General features: G+C 39.8%; 2 protein-coding genes across 2 annotated transcripts; both read right to left on the minus strand.

The window, feature by feature from the left end:
- Positions 1–5,626: 5,626 nt before the first annotated feature.
- On the minus strand, positions 5,627–20,620 carry LOC100554644 (vomeronasal type-2 receptor 26-like). Its single transcript, XM_062962521.1, has 5 exons — positions 20,242–20,620; positions 15,428–15,596; positions 12,335–12,719; positions 7,193–7,316; positions 5,627–6,534 (listed from the first exon to the last, which is right to left on the minus strand). The coding sequence occupies exons 1-5, from the start codon at positions 20,315–20,317 to the stop codon at positions 5,627–5,629; spliced, it is 1,662 nt and encodes a 553-aa protein (XP_062818591.1). The 5' UTR covers positions 20,318–20,620.
- LOC134293817 (vomeronasal type-2 receptor 26-like) lies at positions 18,479–20,234 on the minus strand. The gene has a single exon (XM_062962611.1). It carries the CDS (start codon positions 20,073–20,075, stop codon positions 19,170–19,172), a length of 906 nt encoding a protein of 301 aa, XP_062818681.1. The 5' UTR covers positions 20,076–20,234; the 3' UTR covers positions 18,479–19,169.
- Positions 20,621–22,746: the final 2,126 nt, after the last annotated feature.

Consider the following 22,746-nt stretch of genomic DNA (forward strand, 5'->3'; position numbering starts at 1 on the left):
AAGGGTTCGGAAGCTAAAATATGATTCTTAAGCATTTTTATAACTACAACTTTTAAGACAACATGAATCTTGGTTTTGGATAAATTTAAAATAATGTCATACAGAAATTCTGCTTTATTCCTGTCTTGGGAGCCTCCAAGGTGGCTCAAACACTTGTGCTATAATCTTGTTGTCAAGGTGAAAGGACTGACCTGCCATAGAGGGATGTTCCCAGGTTTCAGACCATTTCTCCCCCTTTTTTGCTTCGATCTGTCTAAATGAAGATTGTGCAGTGCCTTGGCTACCGCAAAAACCGCTTTGTAGATACTGTAACTCAGGGGGCTCATGTTCATCTCAAAATTTGATACAAAGGGACCATCCAACTTCTCCTGGCCACTGCATGACCTAATTCCTAGCTTTAGTGGCTGTGAATAGGGAGGAGGCAAATTGCAGTTGAATATTTGGCTCCAGAAAGTCTTAATGAAAATATCATCCAGATATTTGTTCAGAGTCACAGACTGGAGAAAAAATTGGAATCCTGGAATCTCTTTTTGATGGGATGCAAAGGATAAAGCACCAGAAAATTGTCCTGCTCTGACATACAGATTAGTATCCCACTTTGCTGTGGTCAGCCACACTTTCCCTGCCAATATTTTATTTGTCTGCAAGTATATCATTGAGAGGAACTTGGTATCACCATAGGCAAACACCACTTTGCATGAGGACCTCCACAGTTCTTGTTTTCTTTGTTCCATTTCAGTGATATATGCTAAAATGTGCTGAACGAAAAATACAAATTCATGACAGATTCCATTCTCTTCCATTTCTGCTTTTACTTTATGAATGAGGCTTCCACTTCTGCCATATGCTGCGACAACAAGTCCAATCAATTTCCACTCAAAGTGAAGAAGCAACTGGATTATGCCCACAAGGTGAAGTCCATCACTTGAGTATATTTGATACAAGGAGGGAAATTCAATTTGATTATTAAAGATAGGGTCATAGGAGCCATAATTGATCTGTGTGGACACATAAAGAATTGTCAGATGCTACAGAAAATGGGAATTTCAGGTATGAAACAGTCAGGGCCAGCTAACACCTCCCAACAAAGAATTCCCCCAGGAAGGAAGAAGCCAAGCTTTGAAGCTGAAAGGCCATTCAGTGCTAATCAAGGTGGCCAACACTTGCCTCAGACAAGAGTTCTTCCTCCCGCTCCGGACATCCCACTGATATATAAACCACACTTGCCTAGTTTCCAACAGACCTCACAACCTCTGATGATGCCTGCCATAGATATGGGTGAAACATCATGAGAGAATGCTTCTGGAACATGGCCATAAAGCCCGGAAAACTCATAGCAACCCAGTGATTCTGGCCATGAAAGCCTTTGACTACACATATATTTATTTCTCAATTTTAGATCCTACCTTTCCACGAGAAACAGTACTCAGCATAACAGACAATACACAAAGGAATGTAGCAAATAAGTCAAACATAAGTCACCAGTAAGAGCTCCTTTATTCTAATCTAACTACTGTGTAATGAAAGGCCTGGGGGAGAGCCTTTCCAAAAGTATATAAAATGTAAGCTGTCCCAATGTTTCCAATGCCACAATTGTAAGTTACAGAGGAATGTGGTCAAATTTTGTTGTTCTAATTCAGATGAGTTGCCCCAGAAATGAAAAGGCATTTCTGAGAATTTGTACTTCACTCATCAAAAAAGTCTTATGTTTTTTGTACTGTGCATATTAAGCATGGGTCCTGAAATACTGCTGTATAGCTGTATTCTGTGTGCAGAAACTCAACATCTCCCCATACGTGTCATGGTCAGATCATGTTGAAAGGGAATAGGGATATGTCCTTAGACTTACCTGTGGTATCTTGTAGATCCCCAGCATGTTGGCCACCTGAACAGATAACTCTGATGTCTGTGTCCCAATGACAGCCACCATTTTCCTTTGGCTTTGACAATTGTAATTGGGAAATAGTCTGACTTTCCTTGCATTCCTCATGTTGTAAGATAACTGACCATAACCATAACCAGGCCCATTTCCATAGATAGGCAGATAAACTGGAGCGAGCTTGTCCCTCTCAGACAGTAAACTGATGACATTCTCATAGGTTTGGCTTTCACTGTAATAGTTGTCATAAAGACGAAATCCCAGAGAGATGTTGGGTAAGAAATGGGGATCCTTGTTGATTTTCTCCACAGCGAATACAAATGCCAGGACGTGCTGGTAGTTCTTTGATTCTGGGCTGTGAAGACAGAGAGAAAAGCAAAGCATTTCATATGAAACATACATAGGTTGACATTCTTTTGGTTAGTTCCACTTTCAGAAGACCTATTAAATTAATTGGAGAACGATGGGTCAATGCATAGGAATGTCCCCATGGAGTGAATGAGTTTGCTTGAGACAGAACTAATAATATGACTTAGGTCATAGAGAATAAATGTTTTAATCACATTCTGCTGTATAGGCAGAAGATGGGGAAGCCCTGCTAACAATAACATATGACCAAATGATTCAAACTCAGGATAATACCGAATTTCGGTAGACCTAGAGACATATAAAGGAACTGCAAGGCTCTAATGGATTGAAATATTTTACTTTTCCCAGAACGTTAAGGTTAGAGAGAAACTTCTAGGCCAGTGTTTTTCAACCTGGGAGGTGTCAGAGGGGTTGCCAAAGACCATCAGGAAACACATATTTCTGATGGTCTTAGGAATCCCTTTGGCAGAGAAGGCTGAATATCTCTCTGTGCTTCTCTTCCTTTTTGGAAACAGATGGCAAATCCTCCCACCAAAAGCCCAATTTGCCCAATTCTATTATTGGTGGGGTTCGGGGGGCTTCTTGATTGTAGTTGAACTATATATCCCAGCAACTACAACTCTCAAATGTCAAGGTCTATTTTCCCCAAACGCCACCAGTGTTCACATTTGGGCATATTAAGTGTTCATGCCAAGTTTGGTCCAGATCCAACATTGTTTGTGTCCTCTGGATGTAGGTGAACTACATCTCCAAAGCTCAAGGTCAATGCCCACCAAACCCTTCCAGTATTTTCTGTTGGTCATGGGAGTTCTGTGTTCCAAGTCTGGTTCAATTCCATCCTTAGTGGGGTCCAGAATGCTCTTTGATTATAAGTGAACTATAAATCCCAGCAACTATAGCCCCCAAATGACAAAATCAATTTCCCCCAATCCCACCAGTATTCAAATTTGGGCGTATTGGGTATTTGTGCCAAATTTGATCCAATGGATGAATATGTATCCTGCATACCAGATATTTGCATTATGATTCATAACAGTAGCAAAATTACAGTTCTGAAATAGCAACAAAAATAATTTTATGGTTGGGGGTCACCATAACATGAGGAACTGTATCAAGTGGTTGCGGCATTAGGAAAGTTGATAACCACTGGTCTAGGCTCTATGTTCTTGTTAGGCACTCAGTGTTTGTAACCAGGTCTCTTATTTAGCTTTATAGGCTGATTTTTCCTAACACTGTATGAACAAAATAATCTTTCGTATCCATTTTTCTTGAACTGCCTGCTGTCATCACTCCAAAATGTTGTAAACTCATCAGTTATGCATTCTATGAGCCTTGCGTAAATAGTGGCAGCAGAGCAATATTCCTCACTGCATTGAATGGCAGCCAATTAGCACAAAAGGCATGGGGCTGAGCAGGTTTCGTAGGTATTTTTCATATGGTTATCATGTTAAGCCAAGGCTCAGAGTGACGATGGTACATGAATCAAAGTTGTCTAACTGAGACACTGCTTCAGACTTCTCTTTGTACTGTCAGAAAGATCCCAACCAAATAATAAGAAACCGAATACTTACATTTCTTGAACCGTGTAAGGAGAAATCTCCTTAGGACATGCTTTATAATCTCGACTTGGAATATTCTGATGAGATAAAGATAACACACCACCAAAAATGAGATCCCCATCCTTGTAATAGCCCTCTGCATAGGATCTGTCCAGATCACATGCAAGCTTTGTCATCTTGCCTGCCATGGAGGGCAGAAGTAACATGATGAAAATCAGGGAAACCATGACTGGAGCATTTCCAGATAATAACTCTTCAGACAAATTATTATTTTCAAAGTGTTGCTGCATTAGATGTTACAAGAAAGAAGGAGAAGCGGACCTATCTGTGTAATTATCTGCAGCAGCTCACCAGATCTTTAAAGTGAAATTCAGTTCTAAATAATCTAGTATTTAGGGGTGATCTGCCGATACTCTCGGTACTATCTGGAGAAGTCTTTTTTTCTCACATATTTTTAAAGTGCACAAGGACAAATCACAATAACAATCATTTCACTGTTCCCCAGGCAGAGACTGACTCCCAACCCTCTCATTTTGTGCTTTGCAGTTCCCTGGTGTTACTGACCTAAAATGCACCATTTCAATGTTTCCTTTTCTTTTCAAGGCAACAACATTTTTCAGAACTTCCTACTTGTGCAAGCATGTGGCTCATTTTAAAAGATTCAAAACCTTTAAAGAACATTTTCAAAGGCAGAATCAACACAATGCCATTTTAAAAACGTTTTCAAGTGCTTATTTATTATTATTATTAATAATAATAATAAACAGTGGGGCCAGTGCAGCTGGTGCAACAGAGGGGTTGTATGCTCCCTGTACGCTGCTCCATTAAGAAACCTGGCTGCCTCCCATTGGACTACTTGAAGCTTCCAAACAGTCTTCAAAGGCAACCCCACATAGTAGTCTATTCGAGATGTAACAAGAGCGTGGTCCACTGTGGCCAAATCTAATTTCTCAAGGTATGGAGACAGATGGCACACAAATTTTAGTTGTGCAAAAGCTCCCTGGCCACCGCCAAAAACTGAGGTTCCAGGCTCAGTGATGACTCCAGGAGAACTCCCAAACTACAAACCTGTTTTTTCAGGGGGAGCGTAAACCAGCCCAGCAAGGCTTTAACCCTATATTCTGTTTGGCCTTGCGACTGACCAAAAGTACTTCTGTTTCGTCTGGATTCAGTTTCAATGTCTTCGCCCTCATCCATACCATCACAGCTGCCAAGCACCAGTTCAAGTCCTGGACAGCCTCCTTAGTACCGTGTTTCCCCGAAAATAAGACAGTGTCTTATATTAATTTTTGCTCCCAAAGATGCGCTAGGTCTTATTTTCAGGGGGTGTCTTATTTTTCCATGAAGAAGAATTCACATTTATTGTTGAACAAAAAAATGAACATTTATTATATACTGTACAGTAGTTGTCATCACAAACCAGCATAACCAGACAAACTGTGAGTCCTATCAAGAATTTCTTGTTATTACCATTATTTCCATGTACAACACACTATGGTACGTACATTTAGCAATCCTGCATGCTCTGGTGTTCTGTTCGGCTTGCATGTTTCCAAACAAAAACTTTGTTAGGTCTTACTTTCGGGGGATGCCTTATATTTAGTAATTCAGCAAAACCTCTACTAGGTCTTATTTTCTGGGGATGTCTTATTTTAGGGGAAACAGGGTAGCAGGTAGAAAGGATCACCTTGTTATCAACTTTTGCTCCAATGAGTGGCATCAAAGAAATCATCACAAACAATACAGCACCTTACAAAACCTCCGTTTCCATCAGCATTACTATAATATTTACACCCATGAGACACCCATTGGCATTTATTTATCTCTGGAAATGTTTGGTGGTTATATATGCCTTCTGGTTCTTATTTGGATAGAGTAGAATAATATAACATTTTGGGAAAAATATCCAGCCAAGTAACCCAGCTCCAGAGGTCAAAATAGAAAAGATTTCTACAGCCACTATATATTTCCCTCTGGTGCTGAGGTAGGCTGGGATGAAAGATACCCAAACAGTGCAGAAAACCAGCATGCTGAAAGTGATGAACTTGGCTTCATTGAAGACGTCAGGCAGCTTCCTGGCAAGGAAAGCCACAATGAAGCTCACCAAAGCCAAGAGACCCATGTAGCCCAGAATAGAATAGAAAGCAATGGGTGAGCCTTCATTGCACTCCAGAATAATGTGTCCGGGCTCTGAGTAGAAATCAGCATCTGGGAATGGAGGGGAGGTTCCCAACCAGACTATGCAAATCACACCCTGAATGAGAGAACAGACCATCACAAAGAAGTAAGAAACTCTAGGTCTCAGCCATTTCCGTACACTGCTGCCTGGTTTTGTGGCCTTGAAGGCCAGAACCACGGTGATGGTTTTGGCCAAGACGGTAGCAAGAGAGACAGAGAAAATTATCCCAAAGGCTGTTTGCTGAAGAAGGCAGGTCACTTTACTTGGTCGTCCAATGAAGAGCAAAGAGCAGAGGAAACACAGTATAAGGGAAGAGAGGAGGATATAGCTGAGTTGCCGGTTGTTGGCTTTAATTATGGGAGACTCTCTGCATCTGATAAAGTTTCCTAGCACCACCGCAGAAAAGAATGAAAAAGATACCGCAGTGAACGCTAATGTGATTCCCAAAGGTTCCTCATAGGATAAGAAGATTATGCTTTTGGGGATGCACTTATATCTTCCTTTGTTTGGGTAGTGATCCTTGTTGCAGTCCACACAATAATCCGTATCTGCAAAACACAGATCAGAGGACACTTTCATCTATTTGTCTTTGGGCATTTTTCTTGACTGAAATATTGACAGCATATACAAAGTGAAGAAACATATGTTGCAATACTTGAATTCTGTGATATAGAGAACTGCTTAATAAGACTTCAAAGCTTAAACACAGGGTGATGTAGTATGGAGTGAAAACTGGTTGATACAAGGCCATAAATCTTCTCATAAGTGATGGGAATAAACAAGGAGGCTTATTAGCTAGCACTGACATAATGGGTCTAACCATGCATGCACCAGCAATAAAAGATGACATAATGGCTTTATAGCTTTATGGCACATGCTCACAGAAAGGGAAAAGTTTTCTCAGGATCACTGGGTTGCTGTGAGTTTTCCAGGCTGTATGGCCATGTTGCAATAAATAGATATGGATTGACTTGTATTGACTATAGGAACGGCCCGGGTTATGCTTGTGGATTATGTGATAACTTGTGATTGTATGGTTTTAAATGTCTCTAATTGTTTTAATTGTATTTTTTAATCCTATTTCAAATGTTTATTTTAATTTGGTATTGTTTCAGCTTCCTATATGTAAAGCCGCCTTGAGTCCCCTTTGGGGTTGAGAAAGGCGGGATAGAAATATCGCAAATAAATATAAATAGCATTACATACCGGTCTCATTGGATATTTTTCCTCTAGGACATTCTGTGCATTGGAAGCAACATTTGGGTTTGTCCTTCAAAATTATCTTCCGGAACCCAGGTGAACATTTATGGCTGCACACAGAAGGCGGTGGCTGTGCAGATTCAGTGAGAAACAATTAAAGGAAATATAAAACAATCATTTTATACAGCATTTTAAATTTAAACTGCTTCTATAACAACCTATCCACATACAAACTTTTCTGAGTGTTTTGATAAGATAAATATATAATGATGAAATAAAAGACAGGTCCTTTTCTTTCGCATTCTGAACATTGAAATTCCTTCTCCGAGGACATTTCCTGAGCATAACTGTTCTATGTTTTTCAAATGCAAGATTAAAAGGCTTCATTTGATATAGAATTGTAGCTGATTTCTAACTTAGCTTTTTAGTTTGTGCTGGTTAGCGAGTAATTTTTTTTTTACAATTCTGATATTTGTGTATTGATGTATTATTATATTTTCAGGTTGTTTGAATTATATGATCATTCTGTTTTACCCAAAACCCACGTTTGTTGGTGAGAGACAGTTTGTGAATTTTAAAATAAACCAACTTATGAAGAACTTATGCCACGTGACTTACCTGGATGAATTTGTTATTCCAGAAGGTGATCTCTTTATGAATAGCAACACTGTGACTTGTTGCAGAGCGAAGGTTCACTTCCCCAACCTTCACACCGAGAACGGAGTTATTGGGCAACAGGATCCAATTTAAAATATCGAAAGTTGCCATGTCTTCAGTCCCGTCAAAAATGGCACCCTCCACCGAAGTTTTGTTGTAAAGTATTTTCTTAAGGAACCAGTGCAGCTGAATATAGTAAAGAATATGTGTGTATTGTGTATTATGAAGTATCAAAAATTTCTTTATTGTGGGAAGTCTTTGAAAGTTGGAAAAATGTGAAAAACCATTATAATATCAATCAGCAAGAAGAAAATGTTGTGAACTTTCAATCAAATTGGTGACTTGAAATACAGTATGGCACCTGTATCTGTGGAGGATATCTCCATGAACTTACTCTGGCAACTGGAAATTGGATAATAGCAAGTGACATCTGCCGTGGAGGATCCAGAAAATTCTGATAGATGTATACTGTCTTGGAATTTCCTAGGTCATCCAGGATGATTCTGTGTAATGTGCAGCAGACACGTGGTATAGAATCACCTGGAGGACCTAGACAATTCCCAAAAGATGCCATATATTTTTGGATATGCATCGGTGGATCCATGTCTTGGTCCTGTGGGCATGGGTTTCATATTACAGTAGAGTCTCGCTTATCCAACATAAATGGGCCGCAGAACGTTGGATAAGCAAAAATGTTGAATAATGAGGGATTAAGGAAAAGCCTATTACACGTCAAATTACATTATGATTTTAAAATTAAGCACCAAAACATCATGTTTTACAACAAATCAACAGAAAAAGCAGTTCAATACACAGTAACGTTATGTAGTAATTACTGTATTTACGAATTTAGCACCAAAACATCTCAATGTATTGAAAACATTGACTACTAAAAGGCAGACTGCATTGGATAATACAGAACACTGGATAAGCGAAGGTTGGATAAGCGAGACTCTACTGTATAAGTTGTAATGTACATCCCTAAATCTCAGAATAATTACACAACAAATAAGGATTAGTATCAGATTTTGTTGGTTTGCCTCATGTTTTCTGATCCCATTTTCATCATTTGCAAGGGCCTTTTAGATGTAAATTTGGGGACCATTTGGCTTCTAATTGTTGGGAATCATCCTGGACTACTCAAGTCTAGATGTAGTTAGATAGATGATAGAGTTAGATTGAGGGAATCCTTTCCCTGTTTCCAAAGCATGCCTAGACAGGCTTTACTGTGTTTCACTCTATCCTGTGTACGTCACGTCTCTTACTTTGAAGTTAGTAGAAATGTGAATCTTTAGGGACACTAACTTCTCATTGGTCAGAATGTCTTTTATGGCCCCTATAAACTGGACCATGAGGTTGGAACCATTTTGGTTCTCTCTTCTCCCTTTGTTCTTCAAGCTGACAACACGTCCTGCCATCTCTCCTGGCAAGATGTAACTATTTAGATGTTTGCTATTTTTCCTTTCTTATTTTTCCTTAGAAACCAGTCTAGAGTAGACCAGACAGCTCTCAAGCCTTTATATCTACAATGGAGTTCTTTTTTACCTGAATAAATACTTTTTGAACTTTTATTGAGACTCTGCAGTCCATTGCAATCCTAAATGGTCAAAGGCTTCTCTTTGCTCGCCCCGTGTAAGTAACTGTTGCATTTGAAAGCTTTGCTTTTGCTACTCTGCTGATTTTTGGTGGAATCTCCCCCAGAGAGGGTTAAATTGAGTCTAACCGCTCAGAGATTACCACAACACTTATTACTGACCCCACACAAATAACATCTTGTCATGGAAGAGTGGGATCAAAATGTTTCAAAATAAATAAGTAAAATTGTCTTTCTGCAAACACACACACATTACAACATTACGCTGGCTCTCAGTGGCCTCAGGGAAACAGCCATTCCTTTCTGTTTCACAGTGTGGTTGTCAAAAAGAAAGGACTCACCTGCCAGAGTGGGACAATCCCAAGTTTCAGACCATTCTCCCCTTTTTTCTGCTTTGATCTGTCTAAAAAAAGATTGTGCAGGGCTTTGGCCACACCAAAAACTGCTTTGCAGATACTGTAACTCAGGGGGCTCATGTTCATCTCAAAATGGGATGCATAGGCACCATCCAACTTCTCCTGACCTGTGCATGGCCCGTGTTGTAGTTTTGCAGGCAGAGCGTAGGGAAGAGGCAAATTGCAGTTGAATACTTGGCTCCAGAAACTCTTAATGAAAACATCATTACGATATTTGTTTGGAGTTACAGACTGGAGAAAATACCGGAACCCTGGAATCTCTTTTTGATGGGAAGCAAAGGATAGGGCACCAGAGAACCGTCCTTCATATATATGTGGATTAGTGTCCCAGTTTGCTGTAGTCAGCCACACTTTCCCTGCCAAAATCTCATGTGTATGCCAATATATGTTTTCAAGGAAGTTGGTGTTGCCATAGGCAAGCACCACTTTGCAGGATGATCTCCTCAGCTCTTGTGTTTTCTGATACAGATCAATCAAAAATGTTAAAACATCGTGGACGAAAAATAGAAATTCATGGCAGATCCCATTCTCCTCCATTTCCTTTTTTTGTTTTTGCAGGAGGTTCTCACTTCTGTCATAAGATACGACAATAAGTCCAATCCAAGTCCACTCAAAGTGAAGAAGCAACTGGATTATGCCCACAAGATGGAGTTCATCACTTGAATATATTTGATACAAGGAGGGAAATTCAATGTGATTTCCTAAGATAGAGTCAGAGGAGCCATAATTAATCTGTGGACACATAAAGAAGTGTCAGATGCTTTCCCGATAAGTTGGTCCAGCAAATTACAGCAACATATCTATTGCTGTGAACATAGATTGGGAATGTATCTACACTGTAGAATGAATGCAATTTGACACCACATTTAACTGCTATGGCTCAGTACTATGGCACCATGGAAGTTTTAGTTTTAGGTCTCTAGCTTTTTTGGCCAATTACAGTTGGAACCTCGCCAGACTACATCTCCTATGATTCTATCGAATTAAACCAAAGCAGTGGTGCCAAACCACATTAGATATATCCTAAAACTTGGAAAATCCAAGTTGTAGTCTTCATCTGAGACATGAAACCAATTGAGGAAACTTGGAAGAGTCAAACTGTTTCAAATTGATATGCACGACAGGATGGTTGTAGGAATAATTAGACATAGGTATCACAGCAGACAAAAGACAGGTCATAAATATAACAAAGAATTTTTTAAAAACCCTCTGGATCACAAGATTTTCAAAATTTTGTTCTATTAGCTGAATTTGTATAGTAACAACAACTTTTAAGGGCCAGATTGGGCCAGATTTCAACATTTTGTTTAAAGAAAAATCATGGAGCATAAGCAAGTTCTCCCTCTTTGGAATAATAATAATAATAATAATAACAACAACAACAACAACAACAACAACAACAGGAAAAACTCAGCCACTATCAGGACCTCAAGATTGAACTTCAAAGACTCTGGCAGAAACCAGTGCAGGTGGTCCCAGTGGTGATGGGCACATTGGGTGCCATGCCTAAAGATCTCAAACGGCATTTGGAAACAAAATTACAAAATTACAAAATTGACAAAATTATGATCTGTCAACTCCAAAAGGCCACCCTGCTGGGATCTGCACGCATCATCCGAAAATACATCACACAGTACTAGACACTTGGGAAGTGTTCGACTTGTGATTTTGTGATATGAAATCCAGCATATCTATCTTGTTTACTGTGTCATACAATAAAATAATAATAATAATAACAACAACAACAACAACAACAACAACAATCACTTTATTTTTATATCCCACCACCATCTCCCCGTAGGGACTCGGGGCAGCTAACATGGGGCCACGCCCAAATAATCACAATAAAACAAATAAAACAAATAATATACAATCAGAACAAATAACATCATTTAATGTGCCTACATTGTACTAGAAGGCCTTTATTTTTTTATCGTGTCAGAAGCGAATTGAGAACATACTGCAAGCTGCTTCTGGTGTGAGAGAATTGGCCGTCTTCAAAGACGGGGGCTCACGGATATGTTACCATCTTGCGAGGGGCTTCTCTCATGTCCCTGCATGGGAAGCTAGAGCTGACAGACAGGAGCTCATGCAATGTCACGAATTTCAACCACCAACCTTCAGGTCAGCAGTTCAGTTGTTACAAGGGTTTAACCCATTGCACCTGGGAGATCACCTTTTCAAAATAATAGTAAAACTGAAGCCGCTTTGTTGGTCTATCTCCATTGCCCAGATTGTAAGTCACAGAGGACTTTGTTGGTCCTATTCAGATGACTTCTGAAATGGTGTGATCCATTCATCAAAAAGGTCTTGATGTATTTTCATATTGCACATGTTGACCATGGGTCCTGCAATAATGTTGAATAGCTGTATTCTGCTCTTCTCTGCAAGGACGTGCAGAAGCTCAACATCAGCATCTCCCCATAGGTTTCACTGTCAGATCATGCTGAAAGGGAATATAGAAATGTTCTTAGCCCTTACCTGTGGTATCTTGTAGATCCCCAGCATGTTGGCCATCTGAACAGATAACTCTGATGTCTGTGCCCCAATGACAGCCACCATTTTCTTTTGGCTTTGGCAATTGTAATTGGGAAATAGTCTGACTTTCCTTGCATTCCTCATGTTGTAAAATAACTGACCATAACCATAACCAGACCCATTTCCATAGAGAGGTAGGTAAACTGGAGCGAGCTTGTCCCTCTCAGACAGTAGACTGATGACATTCTCATAGGTTTGGCTTCCACTGTAATAGTTGTCATACTGGCGAAATCCCAGAGAGATGTTGGGTAAGAAATGGGGGTCCTTGTTGATTTTCTCCACAGCGAATACAAATGCCAGGACGTGCTGGTAGTTCTTTGATTCTGGGCTGTGGAGACAGAGAGAAAGGCAAAGAATTTCATATGCAACCGACATAGGATAATATTGAGTTGCTGTGAGTTTTCAACATTCTCTCCTGACGTTTCACGCACATGTATGGCAGGCATCCACGGAGGTTGCCATAGATTTGGGGGACACATAAGGAGAGAATGCTTCTCGAACATGGTCATACAGCCCAGTAAACTCTCAGCAGCCCAGTGATTCAGATCATGAAAGCCTTCAACAACAGGTTAATATTGTTGTGGTTAGTTCCACCTTCAGAAGACTTATTCAATTAATTGTGGAATTTTAGGTCAATGCATAGGCAAATTCCACTGAGTGTCGAGTCTCCTCTGGACAGAAATAACAATAGGACTAAAGCAATAAAAGGCTGGTCTACTACCATAGACACAGGATGAAGAAGCCCTGTTAGAAGAACTTCTGACTAAATGGCCTTGTTTGGAGCTGTAAACAGAAATATAGAGAAACACAATGGCCTAAATGATTAGAAATGTTTTAATGTAAGAAAAGGTCAAACTTAGAACTTTTGAGGCTCTAAGTCAGGGGTCCTCAAACTTTTAAAGCAGAGGGCCGGTCCACAATCCTTCAGACTGTGGAGGGGCCGAATTATCTTTTGGAGAGAAAAAAACGAACAAATTCCTATGCACACTGCACATTTTTTATTTGTAGTGCAAAACAACAACAACAATGAAAGAACAATACAATATTTAAAAATGAAAACAATTGTAACCAGCATAAACCTATCAGGATTTCAATGGGAAGTGTGGGCCTGCTTCTGGCCAATGAGGTAGTCAAGTGAATTAGGATTGTTGTTGTTGTGTGCCTTCAAGTCATTTCAGACTTTGGGCGAGCCTAAGTCTAAAATTATTTATTTATTCATTTACTACATCTATTTATTACATTTATATCCCACCCTTCTCACCCCGAAGGGGACTCAGAGCAGCTGTATGTACATACAATATATTTTATTATTAGCATAGCACAATATTAGCATTATATATTACTATTAGCTGTGCCCTGCCACATGTTGCTGTGGCCCATTGGAATTGCACTGAATAACTTCGCTGTTTCAAAGTCTGGCCGCTTTTTATACAGGGACCTCTTTCGTTGGGCTAGTTGAATGAGACGGAGTGGCCTGATGGTTTCCAAACCCGAGGGTGTTCCATGTAGGGGAAATCTTGGTTGGACAGGTTGAAGAGCAGTGAATAGTCTCAGTGCAGCAGGTATGAATGTTGGTACAGTAGAGTCTCACTTATCCAACATAAACGGGCCAGCAGAATGTTGGATAAGCGAATATGTTGGATAATAAGGAGGGATTAGGGAAAAGCCTATTAAACATCAAATTAGGTTATGATTTTACAAATTAAGCACCAAAACATGGTGTTATACAACAAATTTGACAGAAAAAGTAGTTCAATATGCAGTAATGCTAAGTAGTAATTACTGTATTTGCGAATTTAGCACCAAAATATCACGATGTATTGAAAACATTGACTACAAAAATGCGTTGGATAATCCAGAACGTTGGATAAGCGAGTGTTGGATAAGTGAGACTCTACTGTATTAGTTAACTTGATTAGTATTGAATAGGTTTGCCGCTCCCAAGCCTGGCTGCTTCCTGGCTGAGGGAATCCTTTGTTGGGAGGTGTCAGGCGGGCTTGATGTTTTCCTGTCTGGAATTCCCTTGTCCTCTGAGTATTATTTAGTGTCCCGATTTTAGAGATTATATCGGTTTTGGGGGGGTTTTAGGCCCTGTGGAGGTTCGTGACGTAATATTTTGTGGTTTCAACCTTGAGGCATGGATGATGGATTGTGTTGTGAAATTTCAAGGTTGGGGGGTGTTTAGTTTTGTTGTTTTGCTCGGTGCCAGGATTCCATCACTCTTTTATATATAGAGATATTGAACTATACCACTATACTGTAATATTATATGTAATATATATCGTATAATTAATATTATGATATGGTATTATTAGTATTATATTGTATAACATTATAATATTATTATCAATATTATATGTATATACAATATATTATATTATTTAAAAAGATATTAAAATATTATATTATAAAACTGAGGGCGGGGGCCAGGTAAGTGACCTTGGAGGGCCGCATCCGGCCCCCAGGCCTTAGTTTGGGGACCCCTGCTCTAAGTAAATGCTAGGCATTCAATCTCTGTAACCAGGGCTGATATTTAATTTTGGTCACCAATAGCTTAGGTTTTTTTTCCTTTTAAAACTGTTTAAACAAAATTATTCTTTTATATCCATATTATGGTAAAATTAACTGCTGTCAGCACTCCAAATTAAATACCTCTTGCATTGGTTTGAACAACCTGTTGTCAACACTCCAAACTGTTAGCACCCCGTCTATCTATTTTATGTATATCGACAGAAAGATTAATCTTGCCTCAACAACTGCTTAGCACAAAAGATGTGGGCTGAGTGTTATAGGAAAATCTACGCTATACAATCAGGAGCTATAACATATAATCTGGCTAAAAGGTTGACACTCAGAGTGATGCTTATACATGAACCAAATGGCCAAAAATTGACTTCCTGAGACTCTGGCTGGATCTACACAGCCATATAATGCAGTTTTAAATGGTAGTGGAGATCCATCTTCTGCTTCAGACTTCTCTTTGTACTATCAAAATATTTATTATCTCAGCCAGCTAATAAGAAACAGAATTCTTACATTGTTGGAAACTTGTAAGGAGAAACTTCTTCAGGACGTCCTTTATAATTTTGCCATGGAATATTTCTATGAGATAACGATAATGCACCACCAAGAATGAGATCCCCATTTTTGTAGTAACCCTCTGCGTAGGATCTATCTGGATCACACTGTATCTCTCTCCTCTTGCCTGTCACGTGGGGTAAAAGTAATATGATGAAGATCAGGAAAATCATGACAGGAGCAGGTGATGATTCTTCGGATTTCATCTCCTAGACAAACAGATTCTTATTTTCAGAGTGTTTAAAAAGGGTAATAATAACACGAGATCTATCTGCAACAGCTCAACATATCTTTAAAGTGGAACTCAGTTCTGAATAACATAGTATTTATAAGGGACCTATCTATGATCTCAGTCCTATCTGGGATAATTTTTTCTCTCACACATATTTGTAAAGTGTGTTCAGAGTGTTGCTTTTAGCACAGAAACAAATCACGATAACAATCATTTCACGGTTCCCCAGGCAGATGCTGATTCCAAACATATCATTTTGCGTTTTGCAGTTCCCTGGTGTTATTGACTTACCATTGACTATTTTGATGTTTCAAGACAACAACATTTTCCAGAACTTCCCACTTGTGCAAGTTTTTGCCTCATTGTGAAACCTAAGAAACTTTTATGAACAACTACCAAATTCTGAATAAACTCAATTCCAAAAAAGTTTTTACATTTTGAAGTGCTTGATTTTATTTTTAATTATGCATAATGATGATGGGCCAGGCCTTAGTACAGCAGGTTCATCACCGAGCTGCAATAAATCTTGCCAACCAGAAGGTTGACAGTTCAAAACCCAGATCAGGGTGAGCTCCTGACCTTTAGCCCAGCTTCTGCCAACCTAGCCATTCAAAAACAAATGTGAGTAGATAAATAAGAACCACATTAAAGCTGGGAGGTATTTAGGCTTGGTGTTTTGAACAGAAAAAGGAGGAAATTTATGACCAAAGAAAGCTCTTTGGCAGGGAGATGGAGCGACACCACCCCAAGATACTGAAAGATGGGAAAGCCTATATGCCTCTATCTGTTGTCTGTCTTTTCATTGTTATAATTGGCATTGAACATTTGCTGCATATGTGTTCTGTGATCCACCCTGAGTCCCCTTCAGGGTGAGAAGGGTAGAATATAAATATTGTAAATAAATAAATAAATATGGCTGAGTCATTGAAACTGTGAAAATAGAAGAATTCAGAGGGTGTGCAGCTTCAAACGTGTGAACTCTTGAGGGGAGCATGAATGAGAATGGGGACAAATTGGGAGGAGAGACTTTGGACATATTCAATGGGCTGCTTTTTGGCAATGGCAACAGGGGCAGCTCCATAACAAAACTGGCAAAATAAACCCTGCTGGCACCCCGTCTTTCCATAGCAATCCATGGGGACACCCAGCTGCCCGACACTTCCGCCTGTGTGATGAGGTGGGGGGAAATGGGATGGTGTGGGGAGCACGGTGGTAGGTTCCCATTGCCCTCTGGGCAGGCACCACTGGAATCACCACGATCTGTGGCTAAACTCTATGATTTACAGAAGCTATAAAGCCCCAGGTGTATTAGCTAAAATAGACAAAACCCATAGAGGGGGATTACTGGAGATGTAAAAAAAAAAAAAAAGAAGAAGAAGAAGGGTATTTCTTCCCTTTTCTGGCTCTCCTGCACCACCAGAAACCTCTTTTTCATTCATTTCTGGGTTTTGACAGCTTGAATTTGACATTTGACAGTTGTCAAATCACATGTGGAGCTCCCTCTCTGACCCCCTGCATCTCCCTCTAGTTCTTCCTATGATCGCCACTGTCCTTCCAGCACCACTCCGGCCTTTCCCCCAACTGCCGCTGTCCTTTCAGCACCACACACCTCTGGTCTCAGGAATGGTTGGCACTGCTTTCGTTTTCTCTTGCCTCTAAGCTCGAGCATAAGGGGGACTCCCATCCTGTCAGAATGGCTCTCCACCAAGACCAACTTCTGGCAACAATTGGCACAAAAAGTCCTAAATACCACTGATTTATGCCTGTCCAGCAGCATCACCACCACTGACTGTTTAACAACTTGAAATGTAGAGTCACATCCTGCCGATAATTACATTTCCTCAGCTCCCCCCCTCACAAAAAAAGCTTTTTTAAAAGCCAAGAAATGGTTAACAGATAGCAGAATTCCCAGCAAATGACATCGGTTTTGTCAAATCTGGAAATTTCCTCTAGGATTACCCTTATAAAGACTTACATGCCAATTGTTCCTGGAATATCATAGTACCTGCTTTGTACTTTAGTGGGGAAAAGATTTATTCCCACTCCTTTCTCTGTCCTAGAAGTTTTATGTTCCCCAGTATATACAGTAGAGTCTCACTTATCCAACACTCGCTTATCCAATGTTCTGGATTATCCAACGCATTTTTGTAGTCAGTGTATTCAATACATCATGATATTTTGGTGCTAAATTCGTAAATACAGTAATTACTACATAGCATTACTGAGTATTGAACTACTTTTTCTGTCAAATTTGTTTTATAACATGATGTTTTGGTACTTAATTTGTAAAATCATAACCTAATTTGATGTTTAATAGGCTTTTCCTTAATCTCTCCTTATTATCCAACATATTCGCTTATCCAACATTCTGCCGTCCCGTTTACATTGGATAAGCAAGACTCTACTGTAGATACAGCACATTTTATGTTTTTGGTTGCTCTCTTCAAAGCAATGTGAGACTCATGACAATGTGAGAGTTTTACGTGCTATTTTAACTGTATTTATTATATCTTAACTGTATTTTAACTTTTCAGTACTATTAGTTTTTTAATGTTTGTATTTGCTTTGCTTTAAACTGTGATCAGATTGTGTGGTGGTTAGCTGCCTTGAGTCACTTTGTGGAGAAAGGTGGGGATGAATAAAGTTAATAATAAATATATTAATTAATGAATTGTACAATTTGGGCAGAAATCTATGTTGCAATTCAATTAAACGTGCAAGAGACCATCACATAACATTTTGTAGAATTGTTAGGGATTCCTCTTCTTCAGAAGAGGAAGGGGAGCAGAAAAGTGTTCATGAGTCAGAGGGGCAGTTGGAATCTGAAAAGGAGAGTTTGCAAGTACCCACATTTCAGGAGAGGTGAAAGAAAACAGAGCAGAGATGTCATTCAGCTGGAATAGCTGCCAGAAATGCAGCTGAGTAATTGGGAACCGCCCTAGCAGCTGTGAGGGAACTCAGGGCTATAAAGCAAAAGCAGGTGCAGTCAGCTTTTGCTGGAAACAAACTGACTCTAATGCCTAAGCTTTCACTCCCCTTGTGCCTGCTTCAAGTCTGCATCTGGGAAACTGCTGCTCCTAAGGATTTATTGCTGTTTCTTTGACTGAAGTAAGACTGCTACTTGATTTGGGAACTTATCAGAGACTTAAGAACTGTATTGCCCTAAGACTTCCTTGCTTTCTTTTGCATTATACCACTGAGTGTGCTGTTCTTTATGTTTTGCTGAAGTAAAGCAGTTTTCATTTACTTACCACATTGTTTTAAGGCTGTTCTTGAAAGACAAAACTGGACAAGAATATGAAATTATACACTACACCATCCAAGCCCATTCCCATGTGGAATCTGAAGCAGCGGTGTGCAAAGTGCATCATGTTCACAATATGTAACCCTTTAGACTATTGATTCTAACACCCCTCCCCCCATGAACTTCACTAATAAATCAGAATGTTTCAGATCCATTTCTCTTTATTATCTGTCGAAATATTTTCTGGTTATGTGCACTTTTTGGTTCTTATCTGGATGCAGTAGAAGGACATAACACTTAGGTAAAAAGATACAGCCAAGTAACCCAGCACTGGATGCCAAAATAGAGAAAATCTCCACAGCCATAATATATTTCCCTTTGGTACTGAGGTAGGCTGGAATGAAGGATATCCAGACCACACAGAAAACCAACATGCTGAAAGTGATGAACTTGGCTTCATTGAAGACGTCGGGCAGCTTCCTGGCAAAGAAAGCCACAATGAAGCTCACCAAAGACAAGAGACCCATGTAGCCCAGAATGGAATAGAAGGCAATGGGTGAGCCCTCATTGCACTCCAGAATGATGTGTCCAGGCTCTGAGTAGAAATCAGCATCTGGGAATGGAGGGGAGGTTCCCAACCAGACCATGCAAATCACAGCCTGAATGAGAGAACAGACCATCACAAAGAAGTATGAAAGTCTAGGTCTCAGACATTTCCGTGCACCACTGCCTGGCTTTGTGGCCTTGAAGGCCAGAACCACGGTGATGGTTTTGGCCAAGATTGTAGCAAGAGAGACAGAGAAACTGATCCCAAAAGCTGTCTGCCGAAGAATGCAGGTTATTTTTCTTGGTCGACCGATGAAAAGCAAGGAACAGAGGAAACAGAGTATGAGGGAAGAGAGGAGGATATAGCTGAGATGCCGGTTGTTGGCTTTGACGGTGGGAGAATCCTTGTACTTAATAAAGATTCCTAGTACCAGGGCAGAAAGGAAAGAGAAATAGAGAGCAATGGAAGCTGAAACTATTCCCAAAGGTTCCGCATAGGATAGAAAAACGATGTGCTTTGGGATACACTTCTTTCTTGCTTTGTTTGGATAGAAGTCCTCTTTGCATTTCATACATGAATCCATATCTAAAGGGGGTGAAAATATTAAAAGAGGTCATTTTATTTTCTGCCTTTCGAAATCTGCTTGGCTCAGATATTTTCAGTTCCATATCACATCTGTAAATAAAACAGCACAATTTATTCCTTGGCACATTAGTTAGTGGGAATCGTAACTGTAGAACTATGCCTACCTGACTGATTGGATATTGTTCCTTTAGGACATTCGATGCACCAGAAGCAACATTTTGGTTTGTTCTTTAAAAGCATCTTCTGGAATCCAGGTAAGCATTTATGGCTGCACACCGAATGAGGAGGCTATGCAGAATCAATGTCAAGAAGTTACAGAAAGTGTAAGCAATGTCTTTTTCCCTTTAAAATTAAAACTGTTACCATCCCCATGCATATTTTGGCATTATGATGCCATAATGCCTTCATAATGGTCATAAGGAAGAGGGACCAAGCTTGTTTTCTGCTGCCCTGGGGACAAGGACCTGGAGCAATGGGTTCAAATTACAGGAAAGGAGATCCCACCTGAACATTTGGAAGAACTTCCTGACTGTACGAGCTGTTCAACAATGGAACTCTCTGCCTCAGAGTGTGGTGGAAGCCCCTTCCTTGGAAAAATTGAAATAGAGGCTGGATGGCCATCTTTCAGGGATACTTTGTTCTTTTCTTGCATGGCAGGAGGTTGGACTACATGGACCAACTCTGTTATATTATTCTATAATTCTAATGCCCCTTTCTCTGGATTTCAGAGTTTGAAATCCCTTCGTATATTTTGGCTTCCAGTATTGTTTATTGTACCTTCCAGTGGCAGTTTAAAATATTTTATTTCCTTGAGATATTTAGTTTATTTGTACCACTACATTGTGTGTTTTGCTGGTCATTTTTACAGGCATTTTTACAGATTGAGATATATAATATTATTTCAATATTGCTATATCTATCCCTCGCCCTGAGACCCACCGTTTGGTTGAATGACAGTACATAGCATTTTAAAAATACCCCCTCGTAAAGATAACAATGATTTTTTTTTTTGGAAACAACTCACCTGGATAAATTTGCCATTCCACAACGTCATCTTTTCATTAATGGCAATACTATAGTTTTTTGTGGAATTGTGAATCACTTCCCCAATGTTCACACTGACCAGGGAGCCATTGTTAAGTCCAATCCAATTTAAAATATCAAAAGTTGCCAATTCTCCAGTCCCGTTTAAAAAGGCATCCTCAACAGCACTGTTGTTGAAAAGTGTTTTCTTAAGGACACTGTGGAGCTGAATGCAACAGAGAATATGAATATGGTCTGCAACAGCTAAACATTTGTAGAATCTTTAGCCAATTTTGGCCATGAACATTTTCCACACTTGTCCAATGTGAGGCAATGGGGGGGAAATATTTCAGTCCCATTATTAGTCTCATATGTGAAATGAAATAACTAAACATTAACATGTGTAGATTAGGAAAATAATTTTACACAACTTTAAGAACTGGTATCAGAGTTTGCTTGTTTGCCTCTTTTCTCATCCGATTTTCATTCTGTACACTATCTTTGAACTGCATCTCCGAGGACCAGGATTGTCTTCATCACTATTTTTTTGTGTGTGTCAGGAGCGACTTGAGAAACTGCAAGTCATTTCAGATATGAGAAAATTGGCCATCTGCAAGGACGTTGCCCAGGGGATGACTGAATGTTTTACCATCTTGTGGGAGGCTTCTCTCATATCCCACATGGGAAGCTGAAGCTGACAGATGGGAGCTCACCTCGTCTCACGGATTCAAACTGCCAACCTTCAGGTCAGCAGTCCTGCCAGCACAAGGGTTTAAGTTCCTCATTACTATTACTATTGATGATATACAAATTATTCTGGCAGCTTTTATTTTTGCAGAAAAAGAAAGCTAAAACATTTCAAAACAAATAATAATAATAATATAATTATTATTATTATAATATAATATTATTATTATTAATAATAAGAAGAAGACCTGGCTATGGCTCATGAATGGGACCCTAAAGAAGGAGACAGAAGAAGGCCTGATCCTTGCAGCCCAGGAGCAAGCCATCAGAACAAATGCAATTCAGGCCAAGATCGAAAAATCAGCTGATGACCCAAAATGCAGACTGTGCAAGGAAGCTGACGAAACCATTGATCATATCCTCAGCTGCTGTAAGAAAATCGCACAGACAGACTACAAACAGAGACACAACTATGTGGCCCAAGTGATTCATTGGAACTTCTGCCTCAACTATCACCTGCCAGCAGTAAAGAACTGGTGGGATCACAAACCTGCAAAAGTATTGGAAAATGAGCACACAAAGATACTGTGGGACTTCCGAATCCAGACTGACAAAGTTCTGGAACACAACACACCAGACATCACAGTTGTGGAAAAGAAAAAGGTTTGGATCATGGATGTTGCCATCCCAGGTGACAGTCGCATTGACGAAAAACAACAGGAAAAACTCAGCCGCTATCAGGACCTCAAGATTGAACTTCAAAGACTCTGGCAGAAACCAGTGCAGGTGGTCCCGGTGGTTATCGGCACATTGGGTGCTGTGCCAAAAGATCTCAGCCGGCATTTGGAAATAATAGACATTGACAAAATTACAATCTGCCAACTGCAAAAGGCCTACTGGGATCTGCACGCATCATCCGAAAATACATCACACAGTCCTAGACACTTGGGAAGTGTTCG

The sequence above is a fragment of the Anolis carolinensis genome, unplaced genomic scaffold (genome assembly GCF_035594765.1).
Source record: "Anolis carolinensis isolate JA03-04 unplaced genomic scaffold, rAnoCar3.1.pri scaffold_10, whole genome shotgun sequence".
In the NCBI taxonomy this organism is placed as follows: Eukaryota; Metazoa; Chordata; class Lepidosauria; order Squamata; family Dactyloidae; genus Anolis; species Anolis carolinensis.

What these genes read in the sequence shown, in the direction of transcription:
- LOC100554644 (XM_062962521.1), bottom strand. Translation starts at nt 20,317, where the DNA reads ATGCTTTTAAAGAACAAACCAAAATGTTGCTTCTGGTGCATCGAATGT. An exon ending in GGATCTACAAGATACCACAG is followed by an intron (nt 7,317 to 12,334) that starts GTAAGGGCTAAG and finishes GAATCTGCACAG; the next exon opens with CCACCGCCTTCTGTGTGCAG. An exon ending in AAAAATATCCAATGAGACCG is followed by an intron (nt 6,535 to 7,192) that starts GTATGTAATGCT and finishes TGTGTTTTGCAG; the next exon opens with ATACGGATTATTGTGTGGAC.
- LOC134293817 (XM_062962611.1), bottom strand. Translation starts at nt 20,075, where the DNA reads ATGGATTCATGTATGAAATGCAAAGAGGACTTCTATCCAAACAAAGCA.